The following is a 27,232-nucleotide window of genomic DNA, read 5'->3' as shown; positions in this document are numbered from 1 at the left end:
TCAATAATTGAAATCTACAAGCAATGACATGAGAATCCTAAAATGCATCCTCAAAGATGCCTAGGGTTCTTTCAAGCCACAAGTTCCGACTTCCGACGCAACGCCTGCTATGGATCCTCCACATTACCCTACTGGTTAGGGATAAACTCGGGACCCTCAACTTGATCATTGTTTTGCATCCATGAGGACTTACTATCAATTTCTGATTAATTAGATTAGTTTGCAATTCTTACAATATTTTGTACTTCCAAAACTACAAACTAATACATTGTAACCAAAGTTGTGAAAACAAAATATAAGGGGCTTTCTCATGGTGATGACTGATGACCTTGGGCCACATTCAATCCTGAAAGGGTGTGTTACTGTCTACCATTAACCAATCCATGACAATTTTAACAGTCATTTCTCAGGCAGTCAGGTGTCCCAGTGGAAGAATTTATTAATCGAAAAGCTATTACAATTGGCTCACCTTTTTTAAGTACTTTAAGAAAAATTGTCAGATTACTTCCAGTTTCCACTTTGGATTAGAAAAAACCTGCAAAATCACAATTCAAGCACAACTCTTTTTTGTCTCTTTTCCGACTTTTTGGTTTCGGACATTAAATCACAACTCTTTTTTGTTTAGAGAAGAGAGAGCATTTATGTTTTTACCCTCACTTGCTGTTCACTGTTCCTTTTCCTCAAAACTTAAACACTCGGTCACAAATTTAAAAATGTGTGGTTGGGGCCTGCACACCCTAGCTTTTCGGAAAACTAACAATCTCTACCACATAGGATTTTCAATTTACAAAACCCAATCACAAATACAACATATATGCAAAGATCCTAGTTCTTTGATAAGTAGTACCAACCTTTATCATTGAGAGAATAAAAATTTCAGTAATACATAAAGAGTTTTTTCACCACGTCCAAACATATACAAAAGCAAAACACCAAAACAAAATATTGTATTGTAGCTATTATAATACAATAACAAAGTAAGTTGTTAACATCGATCAAGGACAACCAACAGCTTAGCCAAGCAAATAAACCTTCGGCTTTGATATATATGTCCCCACCAACGCCTTCTTACCAATGAATACCAATTTGTTTTTGCAAGTCTGCAACACCAAGCTCCTTTATATCTCACAACACAAGTGCAAAACACCAAGCTCCATCACACACCATAACACCAAGTCTGCAAGTCACACACACATCCACTTCAAAAAACACAGCTAAAACAAATAAGTTGAATAAGGCAAATAAGGCAAGCAGAATTTTTTATAAAGGGTATAATGCTCAACTGTGTGTCAAATCTAAATCCAACATGCTAGCAATCTAATTCTAAAGTGGTTTGTGATGGTAATCATAGTCCAAAGTGGTTTTAACAGTGACATGTCTACCCTAACCAATAAACTTCAGATAACCAAAACTTGTGATACCGGCGGTTACAATCAATGGGAGGGGTCGCCAATATTTCCTTTTAACCTTCCCTGCTTCAAATACTACTCGGGGTAATTCAGCACCCCTCTATGCGCCTCTTTTTCATATCCGCATCCTTCTACATTAATCCTCACCATTTCCTTTCCTAACCCTCGCAACCTATACCACATTTAGAACATCTAAGCTACCTTTCGAAGTAATTAACACACAACTCATATTAGTAAACAAGTTAACACACATTCATGTTGATTAATAAAATAATTCACCAACATGAAAATTAAGCATAGATCTCAAAAACCACAAAACCAACAAACAAAGATATCACATAATAAAAATAACAATGAAATTAAAATTTGGACTTACACGGTAGTTTCCTGCCCACCACCTTCGGTCCCAGTACTAACAAAAAATATACCAGGCTTCCCAGCAGCTTTCTGCTCCTTCCACAGTTGCCCAGTAGAATCGAGATTCATTTGTGATATCGTTTTTCTACATTAAGGAGCTCTCACTTTAAGGAGGTAGCCAGAAGCTACATGTATAAAGAGTTGGTGCTTGTCAAGAAAAAGCTCCCTAACTTCCTACATTTTGAACAATGCCAAATCCATTCACAAGTTACAATTCATTCCAATAAAAATGTGAAGGTAAACTGAGGAAACAAAATGAATGTAATAGATTCTCAATTTTAACTTACCGTTTCAACATACTAGTTCACAATCGGATTAACAAAAGAATAATAAAATGAAAAATGAGAACACACCTTATCCCAAAATGAAAAAGCTGAAATCCATTCGACTTAAGAAACTCCATGTTAGCATCTGGATACGGCCAAGCCCTGCTGCTGGATCTCTGAAATATGTTTATGGACAGGTTAGGACAACAATGAATAATCTATAAATGATAAAAACTTAGTTCTCAGTAGTCAGCACCACCCACCAAATAAATACCCAGTACCACCCTAGGATTTCAACTAAGAAACAGGTAACATCAAAGTATACCTCTGAAGTGGGAGAGTAGGCATCGGATAACTATCTTTGGCCCCCAACAAGGTACGGATCATATGCTGCATGAGCAGGAGGCATCATATAGTTTTCTGCTGCAAAATTTTGAGACACTCTCCACTGCAAAATACAGATCGAATTGGAAGAAAATTAAAACAACGGGATTCACATTTGCCCTTGAAAGACATGTGAAACTATGTACTATTAGAGTATTTCTTTCTAAGATATTCTACATTTTTCATCATCATATCACATCAAAATAGATGGGATACAAAAATATTTCACTCAAACAACAAATAGAAGAAGAAGGCTAACCATTTTTGGGAAAAGGAGTCTTCCTCTTTTTCTTTTTCTTTCCAGAAAAAAAGAAGAAAAAAGAAAATATCTCAATACAAAAATATACAATTTAAATTATAATCTTAAGTTTCTCCTATCTTAGTAGTAGAAAGCAGAAACAACTTAGCAAAATAAATGCCTGACCGGCCTTAGTAGTAGGCAGCTTCTGCTGCACTTTCTGTTCAGCACCCCCATCAACCCTATTGACCAAAACTCCCAAGCATCCAACCGTTTTAGAATGGAGAAAATGATCAAAAACTGAAAAGGTGTTAAAGATATAGAAAGAAAGATAAATAAATTAAAATCTTACCATCGACCTCGATAAGTGATTAACGAGTCCACCAAAGACTATACAGCAAGTTCATGATGCATACCACCATACAATGTAATGATAGCCAAGGTATTAAATGAGCCTTTGAAGTTTCTCTCGTACTCAATTAGTTCTTGAACTCCAAAAGCTTCCAAAAAATTCATGGTTTACAGCACAGATATTGAAGTTCTTGTGCTTCAAATGATCCACAAAGTTATTAGTTGCATAATATTACATTGTTCTCGAAACAACTTTTAGGTATGAGTCATCATTAAAAACCATACCAAGTTAACAAAACAGCTTGTAGTTATAATGAGAGTTTAAATTTTTAAACCATGTTCACAACCAGTTTACTCTAAAATCACAATTCTATCCCTTTCAGTATTTTCCTTAGCAATAGAAACAGTAAGCATAACTCAATTACAGGTCACGCTTTTCTTCAAGGATGCAGTACACACGTGCAACAAACTCTCTGCCACTTTCTACTAGTGGAGGTGCCGCCAACATGGACACATGTGGAAAACTCCCTCCCAAGTTAAAACCAAGTTACACCTGCACATATAGTAATAGAAACACCAACGCGTCTTACGCAGAGAACTCGGTGAACCATTAAAGTGCTTGACTTGAACAATAATTCAGTCACACCAAACAAGTATTTGCCAACAAAGCTAGGCCCACTAAGTGTATACGTACCAGCACCAATAAATTTGCTAACGTCCAAGAAATTATTTATCATCAATTCCTTGTCCTATATGCTAGTGGCAGGCAACAAGCTTGGTAAATTATGGTGTTATTAATACAAACATGGCTCAAACTAATCTAACTCTAGCCAAAAAGATTAACTGAGAAGTTCATGTTAATTGGCATAGTGACTTACAAAAGAATCACAACTTAATTAATTCATTGGCAGCAAGCAAGCTAAATGGATATAATTCTAAGGCATCACTTCAGACATTTCCAACTTTAATAAATTGGCTAAATAACTAGTGCTAGTTTAAAAGAAAACCTGCACATGGCCATTAGCAGTCCATGATGCACATCTGTGAAGATTTTGCTCCATTACTCGTATGGCATTCACACAATCACATCCCCTTAATGTACGACCATGCATTACTGTTGCAAAAAAAACAAAGCAGATAAGAACAATGTAAGATCACATCTACCAAATGACTTGTCAAACATTAAGAACCTGATATAAAAATAATGCCTTCAAAGCAGGAGTCAGAACATCATTCATTTCATCTCTTCATCCTAACAATGCAATTCTTACATTGACTAGAATCTACACTTACTTTAAAAATGGAGGTGCATCAATTAGCTAATTAAGGAAAACCAGTTTTGCACTTACGGGTCCTTGGCTTATAAGTCGAACCTATAAGCGTGTTTGTTAATAAACCGGAACTTCACTTTTTCAGTAAGAACTGAATAATGATGAGCCAGAGAGGCTGGGAAACATCTGGGTATAATGGAGCTTATGCATTCAAGTGCAACTAGTTGCCATGAGTGACCAGCAAATTATCATTACGGTGGAGAGTCAGATTATACCTTTTGTGCATGGTAACTGCAGCAAGTTGATGATGTCATGATGTCTATCAGCAACTTCACGCCCTAAATGACATTTTTTTTCCTGGTTCAGTAAAAGTAGATAACAAGAATAAACACAAGAAGTGTATTAAGGTAACCTGGTCGTACAAGGAGATACATAAACATTGGAACAAATTCAGAATACCATAAACCTGTGGTATACATCATGATGTCTCTACCTATTGATTTGATATATAGCAATGTCATTTTGTGCATGGGTAAGGTGGCCTGCAGTTCAACAGTTCAAGGCACAGGTGATCCTGAGGGTTGGCCGCCGGTAGGAGGCGGCGACACTAGGCCCTCTACACGTGAGCCTAGGAGGCCTTAGATGCGAGGAGTTGAGGACTATATCTAGCCAAGGCAATGAACATAGGCAAGTATTTGGCAAAAGCATACTTATTGAGGCATTCCTCCCCCTAGCTGCCTCTAGGAAAATGAGTCTCAGATAGAAAAAAATAAATTAATTAATTAAGTTCACCACGAATAATGAGATAGAAATCTCATTGCAGTAACATTTAACAATCCCACTCTAGTAACAATAAACAAAGCATTTTTCATAAGTAAATGTAGTACCTCTACACCAGGCACCAAAGTATTTGGCAAGCAACATAACAAGAACTCCTGCCAAAAAGTAAAGTGCGATTCAGAAGTTTACTTTCTTAATGAAGAGGCATAGAAACTTAATGAAGTTTATTCATAATAGACAGCTCAAAGACACAGTGCCAGATCAGTAGCACATGATGGACCATTTAGATGGTTAGTTTGGAGAGCATGTCAGTTTCAGCCCTGTTTTGAATGCACGTCAATTGGTTTTTTTTTTTTTTTTTTTCGCTAACAACAGATTATATTTAAAACATCAAAGGTACAATGCTCCTGTCCAGTAGGTATTTTGGCAGTAGACTTATATCCTGACCATGGAAAGCCCAATGTGCCAGATCGTGCGCCTCGCCATTATACCTCCTGTTGATCCAGCCATATTTACAAAACTTAAGAGGTCTACACAGATCCTCAATTAACAACTTAACAGGTTCTAATTTCCAGTTATGAGAGTTATTCTCCAAGGGAGATACTACATTTTGAATAGCTAATAGACTATCTCCCTCAAACAAAATGGAGTTCTCTCCTGTGCTGCGAGCTAGCTTCGCTGCCACCTCCAAGGCCACCATCTCTGCCTCCTCCGCATCTGCTGCTGTGAACCTTCTTGTAGCTGCTCCTATGAGAGTACCTTCATTATCCCAAGCCAGAACTCCAGCTGCCCCATCTCCTGTCCCCCTATCAAAAGCAGCATCACACCTTATTAGTATAGTATCTAGTTCAACTATTGGAAAAGACTCTTTATAAGGACAACTATTATTCATTCTATTTTGGCTTATATGGGAACTGTTATTCCCTACTCCCTGTGATTCTTCAAAGACTTCAAGACATCTCCACCAGTGGGTTGCTGTTCTTCTGAGCAAGCCTTCTCTATTTGCTGCTAAGCTTTCAAACTTTGCCTTGTTCCTAGCCTCCCATATGCCTTGAAGCATTATGATGGCCAGAATACCTTTTTCCGCAAAACCCGAATCCGTTCCATTAATCCACTGAAGGAAAAGATCAACCCAATCTCTTATCGTGTAGTGTCCCATCTCGTCTAGGTTGCCCCCCAAGTTTGAGGCGAACCAGACAGACTTAGACCACTCGCACTTAAAGAAAATATGTAGAGGGTCCTCTAGCTCCAGCCAACACAAGGGACAGGAGAACTCTCCTTTGATCCCTTTGTTCCTAAGCAAGTCTCCCGTAGATAGGATACCCATGTACAGCTTCCACAAGAAAAGAATAATATTGGTTGATACCGGAGCTTTCCAAATAGCTTTAACAGTGTTTGTATTAAAAGACGATGATTGCTCCATGTCCCCATTCCCTGCCATTCTATGATAGGCTGTTTTAACAAACAGACTGCCATTTCTGGTATCCATCCATCGAATAGTATCTTCCCCTGCCACGAGGGGTCTAATCATGACCTGCTTAATCATCTTCCCAATAGTAGATGGGAATAGGTGATCAATCCTATTTTCATCCCATCCACTACCATCAGTCAACATAAGATCCTTTACCTTGAGGTTTTGAAGGTCTTGTCGCAAAGGCATCATGTCATTAATAAGGACAGGATGTTTGTTAATACTGAGCCAAGAATGGCTCATAACCAACACATCCTTACCCTTACCAATGCTCCAGATACATCCCTCCAGGACTATTTTCCCCACTCTGTGTACCCCTTTCCAAAACCAAGAGGCGTCTGGAGGGGGATTCTGTTTAACATCAAACCAGCTCTTACCATATATGGCCCTGAAGGTTCTAGCCCATATCGATTTTTTGTCAGTGAGAGCTTTCCAAGAAAGCTTAGCTAGCATGGCTTGATTCATATCTTTTGCTTTTCTCAAGCCTAAGCCACCACTAGCTTTAGGTTTGTATATGCTATCCCACCCAATAGTGTGGATGCTTTTACTATCTTCCGTACCGTGCCACCAGAAGGTCCTGTATGCCTTATCTATCTTCTCACAAGTGGAACTTGAGAGAAAATAAGTAGACATAGCAAAGAGGGGGGTAGCTTGGACCACAGCCTATATCAGAGTTGTTTTGCCAGCGAGTGACAGAACTTTTGCCTTCCACCCTTTAATTTTACCGTGAACTTTATCCACCAAATAATCAAAATCCTCACTCTTCTTTCTAGAAACAATTATAGGAACTCCTAGGTATTTATCCCGATAGTCAAAAAATCTCATTTTCCAAAACCTTTTTCAAATGTTTTTATGTTTTTTATGCATATTCTTACTGCAAAAAATACTAGATTTATCATAATTTATCATCTGACCAGAGATATTGCAGTACTCATCTAAGATATTTTTGAGCTTACCACTCTCAACTAAATCCGCTTTTAGTAAACAAAATCAAATCATCTCAGATAAAGTAAATGAGTAATAGCGGTGCATTCCTTCTAATCTTTATGCCATGAATTTCCTTAGGATCGTTCAAGATAAGCTATCATCTTTGATAAGGCCTCAGAAACAAGAATAAACAAATAAGGGGAGAGAGGGTCTCCCTGTCTGAGGCCTCGACTAGGAGTAATAGACTCAAGAGGGGCACCATTAAGAAGAACTTTAAAAGAGACCGTCGATAAGCATTCGGAGATAAGCAATCTCCATTTCTTATTAAAACTTAGTTTTTGAAAAATATTATCTATAAAGGACCATTCCACCCTATCATAAGCTTTAGACATATCCATCTTTAGAGCAACAAACCCTTTTTTCTTTTTCATCTTTTTCATAGTGTTAAAAATCTCACAAGCCAAGCCAAGCCAATATTATCCCCTATGCTTCTCCCTTTTATAAAGGCCCCTTGAAACGGGGAGACAATCTTATTAATGTGGGCCTTAAACCTAATAGCCAGAATCTTAGCAATAATCTTATAACTAAAGTTGCATAAACTAATAGGTCTAAACTTAGATACATGGTCCGGATTAGAAATCTTAGGGATGAGGGTGAGAAAGGTATCATTTAACCTAGGGTTCATCTTACCATTAATGAAGAAATCCTTAACACAATCTATAATACTCTTACCTACCACATCCCAACATTGTTGATAAAAGATACCTTGGAACCCATAAGGTTCAGGTGACTTTAGAGACCCGAGCTTTTTAACAACATGCCAAATATCGTCATCAGAAGGACAAGCAGTAAGAATCTGATTCTCCCTATCCGTAATACAAGGCTTAAATAAATCAAGAATAAGCTCATTTTTCTGAGGATGTACAGAATCAAAAATATTATCAAAATAAGCATTCACCGCTACTCCTATATTATTCCTACCTTCTTGCCAAACACCATTATCATCCTTAATCTTATCAATGTTATTTTTCCTTCTGCGATACACCGTAGACAGATGAAAGAACTTAGTATTCCTACCATCTTCTTTAATCCAGTGTTGACTGGATTTCTGTTTCCAAAACACCTTTTCTTTCTCATACCAATCAAAGAGCACCTTTTTTAACTTCTTAGCTCTTTCATGATTAACCGAATTAAAAGGCTTTTGGAGCACCCTATCTAGCTCCTTTTGAGTATGTTTGATATTAGAGAAGATGTTCCCAAAAACCTTCTTATTCCAGGTCTTTAGACTTTGGGCGGTCTTATTTACCTTAAGAATCACATTCCAATCAGGCAAATCATGTGTTATAGAGTTCCACGCTTTATCTATCTCAGGTTTACAAGACTCATCTTTTAACCACATATTATAGAAACGAAAAGGTCTTTCAGCATATTCCTCAGATACTTTAAGACTAATCAACAGAGATAAATGATCGGACGTAGCATTAACCACATGTTTAACAAGCATATTAGGGAATAAATCCATCCAGTCATGTGAAGCCATAGCACGATCAAGTCTTTCTAAAATATTGTCTTTAATTTTCCTATTATTATTCCAGGTGAACTTGGGTCCTTTGTAGCCTAAACCCACTAACCCAAGGTCATCAATCACAGAATTGAAATCCATCATGCATTTTGAAAAGGTCGACCTACCCCCTATTTTCTCATCCAAGGTTCTGATTGCATTAAAGTCACTAAACACTAACCAAGGTCCCGGTATATGGGGGGCACACTCTCTCAATTCATTCCAAAAATGATGTCTCATACTAGCATTCGGTTCACCATAAACAAAAGTAAAGTACCATGGATTTATACTGTGATAATTAATAAGCTTACCTGAGATTTGGTTGGTCGTGGCTCCCAGCACCTCCAGGTTAACTCCAGCCCTCCATAGAATAGCTAGCCCTCCTCGAAGACCCACAACAGGAACACAAAACGTATTATCATACTTAAGAGCCTTCCCTAACTTACTTATCTTTTCCTCCTTAACTTTTGTTTCTGACAAGCATAAAATATCCGGTTGGTGTTGACGGACTAGATCTTTTATATTATGAACTGCCGTGGAGGAACCCATTCCCCGGCAGTTCCAGGCGTATATCATATCTGTCGAGGCGGCTGTTTGGGGACAGCCACCGCGAACCCTGGAGGAGGACCACACAGACCCAACACTGACACTAGTACTCTTATCACCACTATACCCACTGTTCAACCCCTTTGATTCTTTTGAGCTGTTCCCTCTGTTATTTATTTTTGACTTGAGCTGTCCACTGCCTTTCCCAGACGAGCCCTCCATAGCCAGTGGCACTGGTTGGGAAATACTATCTTCTGATTCATAGCTAGACTCTAGTTGATTTCCTTGAAACAAATCTACTGGCATAGTCCCCACCGACACCTCATCATGACAGTTAAACATCACAGCTTCCTGATCAGAATCCTCATAAGGCTCTTCTTCTTCAGTGAACGCATCTGAGGGTATATCTTCTTCTGGAATATCACCCCCTGAAACCTCAGACGAAACACTTGAATCCATAGAATGGTTGGAGAAAGAAGGCTCTGAGGACTCCAAAGAATCACTTGATACTGAAATAATAGGGACATCTGTTGGGATCAGCAGATGCCCCAAACCTTTTGCGCGTATATCATGAGCCTCTCTTTTTGCTTTCTTCGAATTTTTTTCTGCCGTCCTAATACTACTGTTACTACCATCTTTCTCCATAATAGCTACTACTGAAAGAGAACTAGCCGCCAACTTCCTTTTGGAACCCACAAAAACTTCTTGCCACTTCCTAAAACCTTTTTTAGCTCCCCTCTTATATAGACCCCGATAAGCCAGCTTTTTAAACCCCCTCCCACGCGATGCACGTCAATTGGTTGAAGTAAACTCTTTAGTGTTAACCAGCCCAAATATTTGTTAAAAGGTGGAAGTGAAAGCAGCCCTTTTGATTGCACCAAAAATTTACGTTAACTACAGACCCTGGCTAAACACGAACACTAGATACCCTGCACCATACATACTAGGATACTCAACTTCATGTACTATTCACAAAACCCCGGCCCAAACTTCTCACCGATCTAATTAATACATACACAATTATAACTTTTAACAACCAACCCAACCCAATAACAGCAAGTAGCTTTCAGTGCCATAATTCCACACAAAGTTAACTTTCCTAATTGGTAACCAATTGTTAAATTAGGACTCTTCATACTTAAAATCTCAAATATTGATGTATGAAGCAAACCCTACATCTATTGGTCTTCAAAACAGATAAGGGAAATAATAAAGCCCCAAATTGTGAGAAAAGAAGGGAAAAAAATTATCTAACAACATATTGATATGCTACTGGAAAAGTCAGCATCCCACAGCAGGAAAACAAACCAAAACCTTTGTTTGGACATGGAAACATCAAGATAGTATTTATTTAACAAGAAAAAAAAGGAATAGTAAGAAGAAACCTTTGTAGATGATCTCTTCCTTCCTAGCATTTCGAGAGAGGAGAGTGTGGACATAGAAAGAGAGTTTGAGGAGGAGGAGGTTTGGAGGGGAATTGTCGATCTGGGGAACGATAAGTCTCCGGGGCCGGATGGGTTCAATACTGAGTTTTTTCGGAAGTTTTGAGATACAGTGAGAGATGATGTCATGGAGACCGTTCGGGAGTTTTGGGAGACATCTATTCCTTCGAATAGCATGAATAACACCTTCATCAAGCTCATCCCTAAAAAGAGAGGAGCTGAGGACATTAGTGATTGGCGTCCTATCAGCTTGGTTGGTAATGCATATAAGATCATATCCAAGATGCTTTCGATGAGATTGAAAGGGGTGATTTCTAACCTCATTGCGGAGGAGCAAGGGTCTTTTGTGAGTGGTCGTCAAATCCTTGATGCGGTGTTGGTCGCTAATGAGGCAATTGAGGATAGGAACGTTAGTGGGATACCAGGTCTGGTTTGTAAGATTGATCTTACCAAAGCTTGTGACCATGTGAGTTGGGAGTTTTTGGACTATGTGATGAGACGTATGGGGTTTGGTTGGAAGTGACGGAAATAGATTAGGCAATGTATCTCATCGTGCTCTTTCTCGATCCTTATTAATGGGTCGCCAGCAGGTTTCTTTAGGAGTTCTAGAGGCATTAGAAGCTCGGGTTTATCAAGGGCTTTAGGGTGGGACAAGACCGAGTTCTCGTCTCTCATTTGCAATATGCAGATGATATCGTGGTGTTCTTGCGTAGGGACCTCTCACATCTTAGATTTCTTCGTGGGATTCTTTGTTCCTTTGAGGTGATCTCAAGGCTTAGGGTGAATATGGCTAAGAGTAAAGTGTATGGGGTGGTTGACATGAGCGATATTGATAGGATGGCTGGAGCCATTGGGTGCTCTGCTGGATCTTTGCCCTCAAGGTATCTTAGGCTTCCTCTTGGTGCTTGATATGGGTCTGCTACTATGTGGGAACCTGTAGAGCAGAACTTCCGTCAGAAACTTGAAAGGTGGCATGGGCGGTACCTATCGAGAGGGGCGAGAGTGATTTTGATTAAGAGCTCTCTTTCGAGCCTTCCGGTTTATGTTATATCTCTTTTTAGGATGCCACAAAGCGTAGTCAAAAAGGTTGAAAGGATCATTAGGAATTTTTTATGGGATGACAAGGAGGAGAATCATAGGTATCATCTTGTTAACTGGAAGATTGTCTGTATGTCGAAGAAAAACGAGAGTCTGGGATTGCGAAGGATTTGTGAGTTTAATTTTGCCCTTATGGGCAGATGGCTTTGGAGATTTGGGAAAGAAAGTGAGAGGCTTTGGAGGCGTGTGGTCAAATCCAGATTTGGTGAGTCCAATCATGGGTGGTATAGCAGGGGGAATTCTAGTCCCTACGGGTGTGGGGTTTGGAAGAGTATTCAGAGAGGTCTCGTGGAGTTTCAAAGAGAGATTACATATGTTTTAGGTGACGGGGGTAGAATTAGATTTTGGGAGGATAGATGGGTAACAGAGAGACCGTTATTCTTGTCTTTCCCAAGACTTTATGCCATCTCAATTTTTAAAAATCACACCATTTGTGATTTCATGCGTCTAAATAATGGTAATCTTGGGTGGGATTTGGGGATTCATGTTCACTTGACTGATCGGGATATTGCGAGCATTGCCACCCTCACGCTTATAGTAGAGGCAATTCCTGCTGTGAGACCGGATAGGGATCGTCGGCACTGGACTATAGAAAAGAATGGGAAATTCTCAACCAAGTCTTTCTACTTTTCTTTGTGTTCTCATCTACCGGTTAACAACCGAGGGGTCATGATTCCAGACTTTCCTAGTTCTTTTATTTGGTCAACAAAGATTCCTTGTTTTGTTTCTTTTTTCATTTGGTGTGCGACCCATAATAAGATTTTGACCATAGACAATCTTATTAGGAGAAAGAAAATAATCATTAACTTTTGTCCATTGTGTATGGCTGATGGGGAGTCAGTGAGTCACTCTCATTCATTGTCCTTTCTCTTGGGAAATATGGAGTTACTTTGTGGGCCACTCTGGGGTGTATTGGGTTGTTCCTCGATCAGTGAAAGATCTGTTGAGCTCTTGGGTGCTTAATGTCTATTCCCCAAAGGGATATAGAGTGTGGAACGTCTTACCTTTTGCTATCATGTGGGCTTTGTGGCTGGAAAGGAACAGGAGACACTTTGATGGATGTGCGATGACTAGGGAACAGGTGATTGTAGCAATCAAGGGATTCGTCTTTCTCTGGTCAAAGTTCTGGGAAGAGTGGACAGATATATCGTTCGGGGACCTTATGTTCAGTTGGGAGTCCTTGCTCGGCCATCCATGATTGCATCCCTTTGTTTGAATTTTCTCTAATAGTCGTAGTTTCTTTTTTCTAATAGTGATTTTGTATTTGTCTTTTCCTTTGTTGTATTTGAGTGGGATATCTCATCCTACGAATTTTGACTTTATGATTATATATACACATCACATTTTACCGATCAAAAAAAAAAAAAAAAAAAAAAAAACACTGTGTTCCTCCATGGACAGGGAAGACCAAAGAGAGAACGTCTGTCGATGAGATTTGAGGTCATTAATTTGTTATGATCACAATCGTGATCACTGGGGTAGCTCCAATACCCAGACCTATCAGCAAAACCACTTTGAATTTCTTGTGATCTTGGGTTGGTGCACCATAGGGGGCATCTAATATTACCTGACAAAGAAATTAAAATATTTTTTCAGATTCACAAATTTGGGATTACACTATTCTAGAATAAGTGTATGTCTCATACCTTAGGATGTTCTGTTTTGCATGTAATCTGCTCTAAGAAGTCTGCTTTCCCGACATTAGGTTCTTGACACACCTAAACTAAATGATAACAACAAAGGTTCTGACAAATCCCAAATAGCATTAGTTTACATCCTATCAAGTATTATTACAAGAATCCTCGTAGTATTTGAAATATGTAAATTTGAATTGGGGTGCCAAACCTTGTACACGTCTCTGAGGGCTAGTAGTTGAGAAGGGATGCCTGCTTTCCATCACAAGTTATCCAAATATAAGTTTCATTCACCATTCATTTGTACATCACATAAATATAATTTGTACAGCACGGAAAGATAATTTGAAGTATGTCGTTCTCACCATTGCACAGTTGAAAAACATGTATTGCCTGTTCTTGTATTTTAACCCTTGATGTTTCAGGTTTTGACATGTGAAGTGCCAATTCCCAGTATACACAATAACCTTAACACGGAAGCTTCTGAATGAAAATATACACCCTAGCCTAGCTGAAGAAGTGACACATGCCTTGGAGCTTCCCCTGCATTGGAGAATGCCTAGGTGAGAGGCTAGATAGTACATTGATGCATATCAGAGAGAAGAGAAAAGAGAAAAGGAATCCATTTTTGCTAGAACTTGCTATACTAAACTTCAATATGTTGCAAGCCACGTACCAGACAGGACTTGTTAATATGTCAAGGTAAGAGCATATATATGTGGTCATGTTGTATTATAAATATGAAAGATCTTACAATACTTAATTAGCTTTTGTGTGTCTATCAGATGGTGGAAAGATCTTGGTTTATCAGATAAGTTGGGCCTTGCGCGCCAGAGACAGGTTGGTGGAAAGTTTCTTAGCGTCAGTTGGAGTAGCCTATAAAACTCAGTACTACTGTTGTAGGGAATAAATAACTCGAGCTATTTTTCTCATACTGATAATTGATGGTTTCTGTGATGTAATGGTAATGAACTCAAACGTTTTACAAACACAGGTGAAAGGTTGGTAGCTACGTTATATTGATAAGTTCGAATGTCGTAACTGGTATATGACTGAAAACTTTCCTTCAGCATGATCTTAAGGCAATGGACCTAATGCCATACTCCATGATGATATGTTTCTTGACTCTTTTCAACATTGTCTACTTGACATACAAAGAAAAGGGTCTTGACATCTCACCACATTTGACTAAAGCGGTATTTCATCAGATTATATATTCACCTATCACATTCAAATTAGTATACATCATCTACACTTTGTAATTTGTGGTGTTTTTTTCTTCTTTATTATCCCAATGGGCAGATTTTTGTAAAGCAGTCAAAACCTACAATTTTGTTAACTAAATAAACTATTAACATGATCTAAGTGAAAATTTAACAGATTTGCTATAGTAATTAGGTGCCCATAAATCAAAGGTAATGAAGCCAACGTGAGCAGATACACAATACAACATGAGAACATTTAAATAAACTAAAATCTATCATATAAAGATGCAACCTTTGGCCATGGTTGACAAATTATACCAATCAAATGTTAACATACACCCTGAAAATCTTATGTCAAGACAAACCCAAAAGCTAATTCCTAAATTTTCGAAAAATGGAAACAATAGAAATCGTAAATAAAAGAGAATTTACTATACAAAACATTACCTTGGACAATGAAGAAGCTTCCTTGAACAGATTGAGCAATTGATTGTGCAAATCCAACTCCTTAACCAAAACCCTAACTGTTACAAAGAAGGAAGAAGAGAATATTAAGAAAAGGAAAGGGAAGAGAAAAGAGAAGATAACGACTTACCTCAGTGGGCAACACTAGTGGAAGCAGTAGCAGTAGCAGTAGCGGTTTTCTCTTTTGTTATTGAAAGGGTGTGACAGATGAGCGCAAGAATGAAAAACATGCCCCCCCCCCAAAGTTTTCAGTTCTTTTCACCCATTTTCATTTGTTTTCAATTTTCCTTTTATTTTTTTGGGCAATAGGTCACACTTCTTATCCGTCACATAATATTGGGTAAATGTTAGTAAATAAACCAAATATTTGCCTACAAAATATGTAACGGTTGGTAACATTTCTAACTGAAAACATGTGTGACAAACATTGTAACGGATGAATAAGTGTTAGCAATCAATTTACTAGATGTTGCAAAATCAGTGTTATGGTGTAGTGTTCCAAGCAGAACTCCTACACTTCGTATTTCCTTCCTTCAGTAATAAAGGTCGTGAAGTATCAGATTTACTGATGAGAGATTTGTAAGATAGGCCATAAAGCTTCAGACTATCTCTTACCAATTTACCAAATTACCAATATGCGGATCACATTTTCAGCTGCAAAGCAAAAGATCACGTAACCACACAGTTTATATTTCTTTGTGGTGGTTCAAGCGAACTGTCAGAGACAAGGGTGGTGTAATCAACCTTCTCTCATCTTTGCTTCTACATCACGATGGTTTGGCTCAATCAGCTCTCATCCACTTGGATGTTTTACACGATTTGTTCAACCCTTGGCACTCTGCCAACTGCAGCATCAGTAAAAGTATGAAAATATAACATTAAATCTCTGGAATATGGAAGCTAGTTAAATTATACGTAGTTGTCCTCATACCCAATCCCCACCTCTTAATTTGTCTTTGGAGTAAACTTGCAACCCAACGGTTAGAGTTCTATTGAAATAGGAAGTTTAGAAAAAACAAATGTTATAACTGACTAAGAGAATGGGCCTACACTTACTAATCCCCATAAATGATGTGCACTGCTCTAACAGGGCCAGAGGCCCGAGCACCAACATTTGTGTCTTTGTCTGTGCATGAGTGCGTGTGTCTGTGGGTGTGTGCATGTAACAAACAGAGGAACTTGCATGTCGCATGTGCATTGCACAGGTATGACAAAACTTGCATGTTGCATGGGCACAAGCCTGCTAAGCTAGTAATTTGAAAGAAGAAGAATAAAGGGGACGTGTTGTACCACAACATCGGGGTAAGTTTTCTGGCAGACTCAAATTTTGCTTCCCTCCATTGCTAAACAAATCCTTCAATTTAGCCAAGGCAAGCTACACCTTTCAAATAGAAGCAAAACAAAAGTGAGAACCTTACATGGTACACACTAGTGACACTACAACAATTATCTTACACCAATCTTTTTTTAGTCCATTTGACCAAATACTTCTTTGTGAAAGACATTAGGTGATGAGATACTACCTGCAAAAAGTTGTTATATTTGTGGGAGTATAAACATAGAAAAGATGCCCATTGTTGTAATTTTGTTATTTTGCATTTGTTATGTTTATAGCATACAAATGAACAATATTTTACATCTAACAAAGCCTTGTTCAACATCGACACAGTAAACGTGTCAATTTTACTTGTTCTAGTCTAAGGGAGTGTTTGTTTTTAGTACTTACAAGTACTTTGCCAGTTATTGTAACTTGTAAGTGGTGGACCAATTTGTTTTGGGTGGTTGTTTTTCAGCTACTTATAAGTGGCAGACTCTTATTTTGGTATATTTTGCTACTCATCAGCTTTTTGTATTAATTCTTGAGCATTAAGGTTCGTACACTCCTCTTTCTTTACCAAAAGTCCCAACTTTTCTTGTAGATCTTTTATTCTACAATCGAAATGCACAAAATTGCTTTTGTTCCATTCAATCAATTTAAATTTCATTAACCGTAATTTTTGCTTCTAACAAATCATGGCCTACCAGTTACCTGAAATTGTGACCACCATTGTTCCATTAATGCAACAAGATCATGGCTCTCAAACCACATGGTCTCAAATTTAAAAGGTTGTGGCCCTCCAATCAAAATCAGATGATCCGACAAATTAAATCCCAAAGCAAGCTCTGCAAAAGAACGCAAAGGGAGCGGTCAATTTGACTTGCTGGTTCGCTTTGATTATTCAAAAATGTAGATTGGGCTCCTGTTAAGTTAAAATCCATCAAACCATAATTATTTCTAAACTCATTAAATGAGCAATCAAGGGATTCGTCTTTCTCTGGTCCAAGTTTTGGGAGGAGTGGATATATACATCTTTCGGGGATATTATGTTTAGATGGGGTTCCTTGCTCGGCCATGCATGACTGCATCCCTTTGTTTTAGTTTTCTCTAGTAGTCAGTAGTTTTCTTTTTTTCTAGTATCGATATTGTATCTGTCTTTCGTTTTATTGTATCTGAGTGGGATATCTCATCCTACAACGTTGACTTTATGATTATATATATATATATATATATATATATATATAGACACACCACATTTTACCGATAAAAAAAAAAAAAAAACAATTCATCCCCCTATTCCATCTGCCACCTCCTCCCCTCTCTACAGCAAAACGAATAGCATTAAAATCACCACCTAATACCCATGGAAAATTTCCATATGAAGGCACATCATTAAATTCAGTCCAAAACTGATCCTTTTCGGCTTCATCAACTGAGCCATATACTGTTGTACACATCCATGTGTAGTTAAGGTGAAGACGTCCTTTATATTATCAATCACTTTCACTCTATCAGTGTCCCAAATGATTATCTGACCACCCGACTTTCCAATTGAAGGAGAATACTCTCATTCATGTGCTGATCTCCCCAAAGGTAGCTAATTAGTCGCAAATCACTATGCTCCCTTTTAGTCTCTTAAAGACCAAGAACTAATGGCCTAAACTTTCTAATCATTTTTCTCAAACGCCCAGCCTTATCTTTAGATCTGGACCCCCTCATGTTCCACGTTGCCAATTTAAAATTCATCATAAATGGATTCATCCCCTTGCACCTCTCCCACATTGGCATCTCTCCTCATATACATCATACACTCCTCCTGCGACTACTGATTAATGGAGTGTACTATATCAGTTGTATGCAGGCAGTCTGCCTCAAGAGAGACCCCAATTTGCTGATCTACATCTTCTAACCTTTTTAAATCAGCTACCATGCCCACCGTTTGACGAACCATTCATTATCATCACCAAAAAGAGAGTTCGTATCGTCATTTTCAAGTTCAATATCATCATGCAATGAATACCACTCACCACTATCATCATCGTCTCCATCCACTACCATTCATGCGTTGAGAAGTTACAACATTATTAATCTGATTACCTCCTACACTGGATGTACTTGGGATTTAGCAGGTTCTTGCCCAACCCCTTATCAATTACTAACTTTTCCACTACATTTTCCAGATTTGGCGTATCAGGCAGTCCATCTAAAGATTTTGGAACCGCTGCTTAACAATAGGAATGACTATGCGAACCATTAACAGGCTCTTCATGGCCCAATTGATCCATCCTATTAACAATCTCATCATGTGGCAAAATTGTAATTCCCACCTCATTCAAACTTCGGTTCAAAGTATGACCCCCAATGTTTTGATCCCACCCTATCAAACCTTGGCAATGATCCAGTAGTCTCCCTGTTCCTATTGTTAGTTCCTGCCCTCCCTATCGGACCATTATTATTCTCCCCTACCATGTGATCTTCAGATCTGATCCGAGTTGCCTCAGCATACGATCTTGACGAGTCAACCTAATTGTCCGCCCTAACAATCTGGAAGTTAGCATCATCAAACTCCGGCACCGCCCTAACCGAAAAAGTAATACCTTCATCTATCAAAGGGATAATATGAGGTATATGTTGTAAATCACAGTGATCAACCAACACCTTCATCCTAGAAATCCCCTTGTAAGGCCTGCCTTCTTGAACGACCTTCCCAAGTGTTCCAAATCTTAAAACCAACTTTCTGAAAACGTCCATTAACCAGAGATGCAGAAGAATACCCAATAGTTCTACCCATCGCCTTTGCTTAAGCCATACAGGTTGAATTGTGGCAGCAGTCGGCCTCCACCTTTTCAGTTGTAGTCGCATCATTAAAGTCCACAAAAGGGACCCTAAGGAGACGTTCTACTTCACCATTATCCTCAAGTTCCACCAAAGCTTTGCAACCATTGATTATTGTTAATGGGGGTCGACACCGTAATATAAAAGCTTCACGCAAAACAGCTGCAAACTCCCTCCAACCATCAAAGTTGTTTCTAAGATTCAATTATCAGAGAATTCATTTGAAGTCTAGAATTGCGATCACCATATCCTTCTCTAACAATAACACTTGGAATCCCAGCAACCACTTGTGGAATCACTTCTGCCCTCCCCACCATATTCTTCCTTGAATCAGTACCACCAATAACTGCCATCAAAGTGTCTTTGAAAAGTACCCACCCCACACCATTTTCTGCAAGAGGCACACAAATAGTAGACCCTTGTTGAATCTGCTTGGACAGGAACATCAGGGAAAGAAAAGTACCAAATCAATTCTCCCTAATCTCCATAAACAGATCCATATCCCCAACCCTTTTCTTCCCAATGAAGCCATATTGTTTTTCTCCAGAAACTAATACATCTAGTTTCTCAATAATCCATCTTCCGATCGACTCCGCAAATTCAACATTCAACACGAAGCCTCGTCCACATTCTTTGATCTGATTTTCTCATTTCCTCCATTCTCAAACTCAAATGTCTCCCATTCCACCGGACCTATTTTTTTCAAACCATACTTCCCCAATTGGAAGTATGATTTCAGAATTAGAAGATGTAACTAAAATTTGGTGATATAACCGTTTGATTATCTTCAATCTCAAACAAAAGATATTTTAACAAAAAAAGAAAATGAGTTATTCTCCTGAAGAATTTCAGCTATTCTCCTGAAGAAATCAATTATTCTTTCCCCAAGAGATCAGTTATTCTTTAACTATATAAATTATTTGTTGATTTCACGATACTTCATCCTATTTGATGATAATTTACATTCTACGATTATGACCAAATAGCAATATTAATCAGCAGTAGAAAATGGGTATGGTTTGAATGGAAAAGAAAGCAAAGGAAATAATAAAGCAACATGAAAGCATAACTAGAACAAACATTCCGAGCAATAATTCCCTATCAACAGCTGAAAAGAGTTCTCTAACAATGAGAACCCAGCAACTTCCATATAAAAGAACTACACAATTGATTATGAAACTTAGGTTGGTTGAGATCATGGAGCCCATAGTCACAAAATTTGTCGATTTTTTCAAAAAATCGTAATATATTGCCGAATAGGGCAGTCACCGAATTTGGATACGAATAATCTTATAAAACAGTCGAGTCGTTGGGTTTTCTCATTTTTTCCCGATTTTTAGGGATTTCTTGTCAATCTCTCTTCAAAAATTTCCAACTAGAAATGGGAAATCATGGAATAAGAGGATTCTTTGAGATTTTTAGATTGATTTCTGATTTGCAATCAACCAAAACCGTCAAAATGAAGTTAAGAAACTACATCATACTATCATATCGCCTCCAATCCCTCCATCACTTTCAATTGCAAGTTTGCAATTATTACTTGAAAAATTGAAAGTTGAAAACTTGAAACCCCATCACTGGTAAGCTAACACATAAATGACAAAGAGCAAAGATCCCATGTGGAGTCATGTTACTAAGGATGGATCAAAGCTAAAGTGCAATTATTGCAAAAAGGTATACAGTTGCACAATTACAAGAATGAAATCTCACTTGGGGAGAATTCCACACATGGATATAGAGCTATGTAATGTTTCACCTGAATCTGTGATGCAACTTGCTCGATCAGCGGCACAAGAGCTTGGTAGGAAAAAGGGGAAAACAAAAGGCATTAATGAGTATATGAGTGCATCTGTTGACAATAGCCAAGTGGAGAAGACTAGTACTAAACAACTGACTTTGAATGCAATGTTAAGGAAAAAGGAGAAAGAGGAGGCTGATCTTGAAATAGCTAGAATGGTTATTGCTAACAACCTATCATTTAATCTTTTAAGATCTCCAGAGTTCATAAATGCAATGGAAGCAGTTGCAAGGCATGGTCCTAGCTATGTACCCCCAAGCAGTGAAACTATTCGAACCAAGTTGTTATCTAAATTGAAACAAGAAGCGGGGAGATTTTGTTCTTGAAGTGAGAGAGTCATGGGCAGAATCAGGATGTACAATAATGTCTGATTGTTGGATAGATAACAGGCATAGAAACCACATCAATCGCTAGTTGCTTCCTCAATGGGCTTTGTGTTTTTATGTTCGAAGTCTGAAGGTAAAGTGAAGGATGCTGCATTTATTTATGATTTTATAAAAAAAAGGTATTGATGAGCATGTAGGTAGAGAAAATGTTGTTCAAATTGTTGCTGATAATGGTTCAAACTATTCTGCTACTGGAGTTCTTTTAGAGATAGAGATGCCCCATGTATTTAAGACAAACTGAATCGCTCATTGCATAGATCTTATTTTAGAAGACATGGATAAATTACCAAGTTGGAAGATTATCATTAGTGATGCAAGGTCTCTTGTTAGGTTTTTGTATGGGAAACAACATGTGTTAGCACTCATGAGGAGGCATACGAGTAATAGAGAATTGAAAAGGCATGCTGCGACACGATTCGCAACAAATTTTTTAATGATCCAATCTTTGATAAATGAGGAGCAAGCTTTACGATTTATGGTCACATCACAAGAATGGAGAAACTCAGTTAAACCTATAGAAGGGGATACTGTTGTAAAACTTATTAATAGTGATATATTCGAGTGACACAAAATAAATGGTTACCATTGTGGAACCACTTATAAAAGTTTTGAGGATGGCGGATGGAGAAGAAGCAACGATTGGGATATTTATATGAAGCTATGCAAAGGTCAAAAGACTTCGATTGCTACGTTTTATAAAAATGAGGAGAGTAGGTACAAAGTATATTGGGATATAATTGATGCTAGGCTAAAAAAACAATTTCACAACCCTCTCATGGCAGCAGGAGGTTTGTTGAATCCTCACCTGTATTTCGATAAATTGGTCAAGCATGATGACAAAACAGATAAAGGTGTGATGGAAGCTCTTAAGTAGATGGTCCCTCCTGAAGATCATGAAGCATTCAGTGACCAACTTGCAAATTACATAGCCTTGCAAGCCAACATATTTACGCCATTTGCACGTAGTCTACTTCACAAAAAACATCCCTGTAAGTGGCTGAATTATGTTGATTTTATTATTTTTATCCCTTTGGTGGCAGTCTAATATATGTACTTTAATTTACTTTGTTCATGTATTATTAAATATATATGAATACTCTTTGTTTAGGTGATTGGTGGAAGGTGGTGAACCCAGCGTTTGCTCAACTTAAAAAGGTAGAAGTGAAACTATTGAGTCAGCCTTGTAGTTCGTCCGCTTGCGAAAGAAATTGGAGTGCTTTTAAGGCTGCACATACCAAAAAACGCAATAAGTTGGATCCAAAGACACTAAATGATTTAGTGTTTGCAAGAGTCAATTTGCACCTGAAGAAGATGAAAGAAAAGCTAGGAGGAAAGTCAGAACCACTATACTTAGAGAAATTTGTTGCATTTTTCGAAGTTACTTTTCGACACCAAATGCTCCTGGATCCAAAATGTTCCGATACAACTACAACTACAGCTCAAAGTCCAATACCTCTTGGCCAAGGAGTTGTCAATATTGAGGATGATGACATCGACTATGCAGAAAATGATGGAGATGAAGTTGATTTGGACTATGATGACATCCAACATGATTATGCAGCTCCGCATTTTCTATTTGATTAATGTCTTAAGTAAAAAATAGATTATTAAAAATAAATTTCCTATATGATTTTATTGTGGAGGCAGTAAGGATTATCAAATGATGAAATAAAAATTGTGGAAGAGGTTTTATTATTATTTGATCATTAAAAATTATGGCTCGCGAATTTTTCCCGAATTAGCGATTTCACCCCTCCCCGAATTTGTGCCGAATCCCGAATTTGTTACTATGATGGAGCCATTACGTTGCTGAAATTGCCAGTGTCACCACAACACCACCTAAATGCTCCTTCTGTTTTTCCATAAGATAAGCATCCTCCTTAATTATTGGAAATAAGAATACCAATATGTTGTCTTGTTAGGATTATTATCTTTTTTTACTTTTATCATTGAGACAATACATGTAAATGGTTCAGCAGTTACATAAGGTGCATACAAATATAAATGAGCAAAAAACACAATATATATCAAAGGATAAGCTGAGGAGCAAAAGTACCTTTCTCGACCATTGAAGACATGTGTCTCTTCCTTCCTTCGAACTTTAAGCACCTCACTTCAGAGTAACTCGAGATATCTTGCTAGTTTCACCTTACTAGACCCACAAGGGTCAAATTTCTCTAACGAGTATCAGTAATCTATTTCACTTTGGAAAACTATTTCGGCATAGGTAGTCATATGTGATGTACATCAGAAAGTCCAAAAATAGGCCTTTCCCTGATGTTTCTGTTGAATCTTCTGCAACCCTGCATGTGTCAGAGTTGGCTCTGTCCAATATCTTACAAGTAATATCATCAAATGGGAAGGACACTTCACGCAACTTTTGCTCCCATGCCAAGGCCTTCCCAGGCATTCCTTGCTTACAATAGTGAGAAAGTAATGAATTAACTGTAACAACATTAGGAACAAATGCCATCTTAAGCAATTTCGCAGTCAGTATCATAGCACGATCTAGCATATAAGTGATATCACGGCACACACCATTCATCATGGTGTTGTATGTAACAGTATTCGGAACAATACCCAACATAACAAGCTCATCCAACATCTTAACAGCTATCTTAATTTTACGAGTACTGCAAAAACCTTGAATCCGGATATTGTATGTTGTGATATCTGGGTCCCACCCATTTGCGCACATCCTAGTCACAAAATCTTCAGCACTAATTAAGTCAGAGACCTTACAGTAGCCACTGATCAAGGTATTGTAAGTGACGATATCAGGGTTCAATCCACTTCTGAGCATGTCCATGAGCACATCATTAGCGCGTTTCATCTTACCCTCTTTACAAAACCCATCAATAATCATATTGAGAGTGAAAATATCAGGGAGAAGACCTCTTTGCCTCATCATCTTCTCTAACTTCAATGCATCACTCAACCTACCACAATGACAATACCCACCTATCAGTGAGTTGTATGTGAAGTTGTTAGGAACATATCCCCTTCTTAACATCTCCTCAAAGATGTTACATGCCTCGTCCATAAGACCAACTTTAGAAAGCCCGTTTATTAATGCTGAATAAGCAATGGCATCAGGAGATACTGCTCTCTTCTCCATCTCATACCACAACACCCTAGCCCCTGTCACGTCTCCCGTCCTAAAATACCCATCTAAGAGAACCGTGAAAGCAACTCTATTTATGGGAAACCCTTTCTGTAGCATCTTATCCATAAGTTCTTCAGCCTCTGTAAGCATGCCTATCCTGCACAAGCCCATTAGCAGAAAACTACACGTGGATGAAGAAGGAATCAGACCAAACTCCAACATAACTCTGTAGACATCAAAAGCTTTGTCTTCTAGACATGCTTTGCTGTAACCTGCAATAATTGAATTAAAAGCAATCACGCTTGGAATTAACCCTTTCTCGAGCATATCAGATAATAATGCCAAAGCATCATCCAACCGACCCACCCAACATAACCCTGCAATCGAAAGATCTGACACAGACAAGTGTGAAAGAAACCCCAAAACAGATATATCCCTCAACAGTCTCTCCCCATCCTCTTCTCTACCGTACTTGCAATGCCCATAGAATAGAGTGTTAAAAGTTATCACATCAGGAGTTACACCTTTCTCCCTCATTTCCTCATAAAGACAGTTAGCCTGACTAATTTCCTTAGCCTTAACAAATCCATCAATCAGAGTATTATACATAACAGTATTTGGACCAATCCCCACATCCCGTATATCACAAAACAACTTCTTAGCTGTAACCACATTACCTTCCTTACACAACGCATTAATAATCGTACTAAAAGTAACACTATTTGGACTACAACCACTTTTAATCATTAACTCAACCCACGACAAAGCTTCGGAAAACCTCCCACAAATACAATAAGCATTTATCATAATATTATAACTAAAAGCATCAGGCTCGCGTTGAAACTTACTCATCACATGAAGTACACTCTCCGCAACACGAACATTCCCTCTTCTACAAAACCCAAGAATCATAATATTAAACGTATAATTCGAGGGACGAGGCCCTTTCCCAATCATATCTCTAAACAAACTCCAAACCAACCCAAACTCACCTCTCCTAAGTAACAACTTTAAAAAAACACTCATTGCAGACAAACTCGGCTTCAACCCCTCCTCTCTCATTTTTCCTACGACTAGTAAAACTTGTTTAATCATATCAGCTTTCAAGAAAGCTCTCATTAGTGAATCAAGTACCGAAAAACCCGTCTCGTAGTCAAGATGATCAGACCACATTAAGTCTATAATCTCTTGACCACGAGCCGGTCCGACATTGTGAACGACATGAGTTAACACATCTTGTGATAGGAATCTAAGGTCGTGGGATGCAAGAATGTGAATGAGTAAGCTACATGATTTAAGTGAGGAGTATGAGTAGTTTTCTTGAAACGAGAATTTGAAAAATGCAAATGATAATTTACGATTTGGACCAAAATGTTTTAGGATGAGTTTGGAAAGTGTGTAAGGGCAGAAATGGGAAGAAAGATAATTTAGGAATGAAGTTTGGCCTTGTTTTATAAGTTTGGATAGATTGACGAGAATTAGACGGCGTTCGTAGGAGTTGACAGTTGGGTTTTGGAATGGTGAGAATTGGGTGAGAATTGAATAGGTGGTTCTCGGATTGGTGGCGCCCATAAAACTAGTTTGAGGTTTAAGAAATAATTCCACTTCTTAAACCTCGGCAGAAAAACGCTGCAATATTCGGTAGAGATATATATATCCAATATTTCCATGTCACTGCCAGGTATCCAAAAACGATATATATATATATATATATATATATATATATATATATATATATAACTAGATTTTTGGACCCGTTCAACGAACGGGGACCGTTTTTATATAATTTTTTTTTTCACTTTATTATTATTTATCAAAAATCTTACTTCCAAACTATATTCACTTAGACAATAAATTAAAAGATCATCTTGTATTTGGCGTTAGAATCTTGAAGCGTAAACTCACTATCTCATTAATATTTGGAAGACAAGTCCCAAATATTTAGATTGTAGAATGTTAGGGGCATCGACTTATTGCATAGATGGAAATAGTGATTACCTATTATTCTTTACTTATTTTTGTATCGATATTTGTTAATTGTTATCTTATTTTGCTAAATTCGTTTGTAATAATAGTAAGAGAGGATAGGTAGTTTAGAAACCTCTAAGTATAAGCGGGTATTGTATCTCAAATTCAATTCAAATTTGAGTTGCTACCTCTTATGGAGATATTGAAATGTCTTAATATTATAATAATTTAAATTTTGATAAAAACACAAATTTCTAGAAATATTCAATCTACTACCTTGATAGTTAACCATTTGATAGTCTAAAAGCTTATGTAGACAAAAATAAAAGCAAAACTCGGATAACTAACAAAGAATT

The 27,232-nt window shown here is 37.9% G+C and overlaps 2 protein-coding genes across 18 annotated transcripts; both read right to left on the bottom strand.

Moving 5' to 3' along the window:
- Window positions 1–829: 829 nt before the first annotated feature.
- Window positions 830–11,852, bottom strand: LOC147509907 (uncharacterized). 7 transcript variants are annotated; one of them, XR_015218638.1, is made up of 11 exons: window positions 9,387–11,852; window positions 5,224–5,271; window positions 4,612–4,693; window positions 4,073–4,179; window positions 3,067–3,618; window positions 2,901–2,956; window positions 2,736–2,772; window positions 2,418–2,540; window positions 2,180–2,268; window positions 1,786–2,000; window positions 830–1,177 (listed from the first exon to the last, which is right to left on the bottom strand). XR_015218638.1 is itself a non-coding variant. In XM_086602065.1 (5 exons), the coding sequence occupies exons 1-5, from the start codon at window positions 10,264–10,266 to the stop codon at window positions 3,613–3,615; spliced, it is 1,104 nt and encodes a 367-aa protein (XP_086458191.1). In that variant the 5' UTR covers window positions 10,267–11,743; the 3' UTR covers window positions 3,486–3,612. The 7 variants fall into 7 exon arrangements, 2 of the variants coding, with proteins under 2 accessions (XP_086458191.1, XP_086458192.1); XR_015218639.1 differs by having other exon boundaries at window positions 3,067–3,261; window positions 9,387–11,743; XR_015218635.1 differs by having other exon boundaries at window positions 3,067–3,261; window positions 4,612–4,674; window positions 9,387–11,743.
- A 2,308-nt stretch (window positions 11,853–14,160) lies between these two features.
- On the bottom strand, window positions 14,161–26,578 carry LOC147509906 (uncharacterized). Of its 11 annotated transcripts, XM_086602063.1 has the most exons (6): window positions 25,901–26,012; window positions 25,757–25,800; window positions 23,859–25,180; window positions 17,495–17,628; window positions 16,756–16,846; window positions 15,754–16,310 (listed from the first exon to the last, which is right to left on the bottom strand). In XM_086602063.1, the coding sequence occupies exons 2-3, from the start codon at window positions 25,758–25,760 to the stop codon at window positions 24,003–24,005; spliced, it is 1,182 nt and encodes a 393-aa protein (XP_086458189.1). In that variant the 5' UTR covers window positions 25,761–25,800; window positions 25,901–26,012; the 3' UTR covers window positions 15,754–16,310; window positions 16,756–16,846; window positions 17,495–17,628; window positions 23,859–24,002. The 11 variants fall into 11 exon arrangements, with proteins under 11 accessions (XP_086458185.1, XP_086458189.1, XP_086458186.1 ...); XM_086602059.1 differs by lacking the exon at window positions 17,495–17,628 and adding exons at window positions 14,161–14,338; window positions 15,448–15,524 and having other exon boundaries at window positions 16,097–16,310; window positions 23,859–26,530; XM_086602060.1 differs by having other exon boundaries at window positions 25,757–26,578.
- Between the last annotated feature and the right edge of the window lie 654 nt (window positions 26,579–27,232).

Source organism: Coptis chinensis, chromosome 3 (genome assembly GCF_015680905.1).
Source record: "Coptis chinensis isolate HL-2020 chromosome 3, ASM1568090v1, whole genome shotgun sequence".
NCBI lineage: Eukaryota > Viridiplantae > Streptophyta > Magnoliopsida > Ranunculales > Ranunculaceae > Coptis > Coptis chinensis.
Note: the sequence above shows the minus strand (reverse complement) of the source record. Positions and strands in the feature narration are given on the sequence as shown.

Coding starts and splice junctions, on each gene's coding strand:
- LOC147509907 (XM_086602065.1), bottom strand. CDS start 10,266: ATGGAGAAAGATGGTAGTAACAGTAGTATTAGGACGGCAGAAAAAAAT. Junction 5,272..9,386: donor CACGACCAACCAAATCTCAG/GTAAGCTTATTA, acceptor ACTTTTTGGCAG/GAGTTCTTGTTATGTTGCTT. Junction 4,675..5,223: donor CTTTGGTGCCTGGTGTAGAG/GTACTACATTTA, acceptor AATGTCATTTAG/GGCGTGAAGTTGCTGATAGA.
- LOC147509906 (XM_086602054.1), bottom strand. CDS start 26,480: ATGGGCGCCACCAATCCGAGAACCACCTATTCAATTCTCACCCAATTC.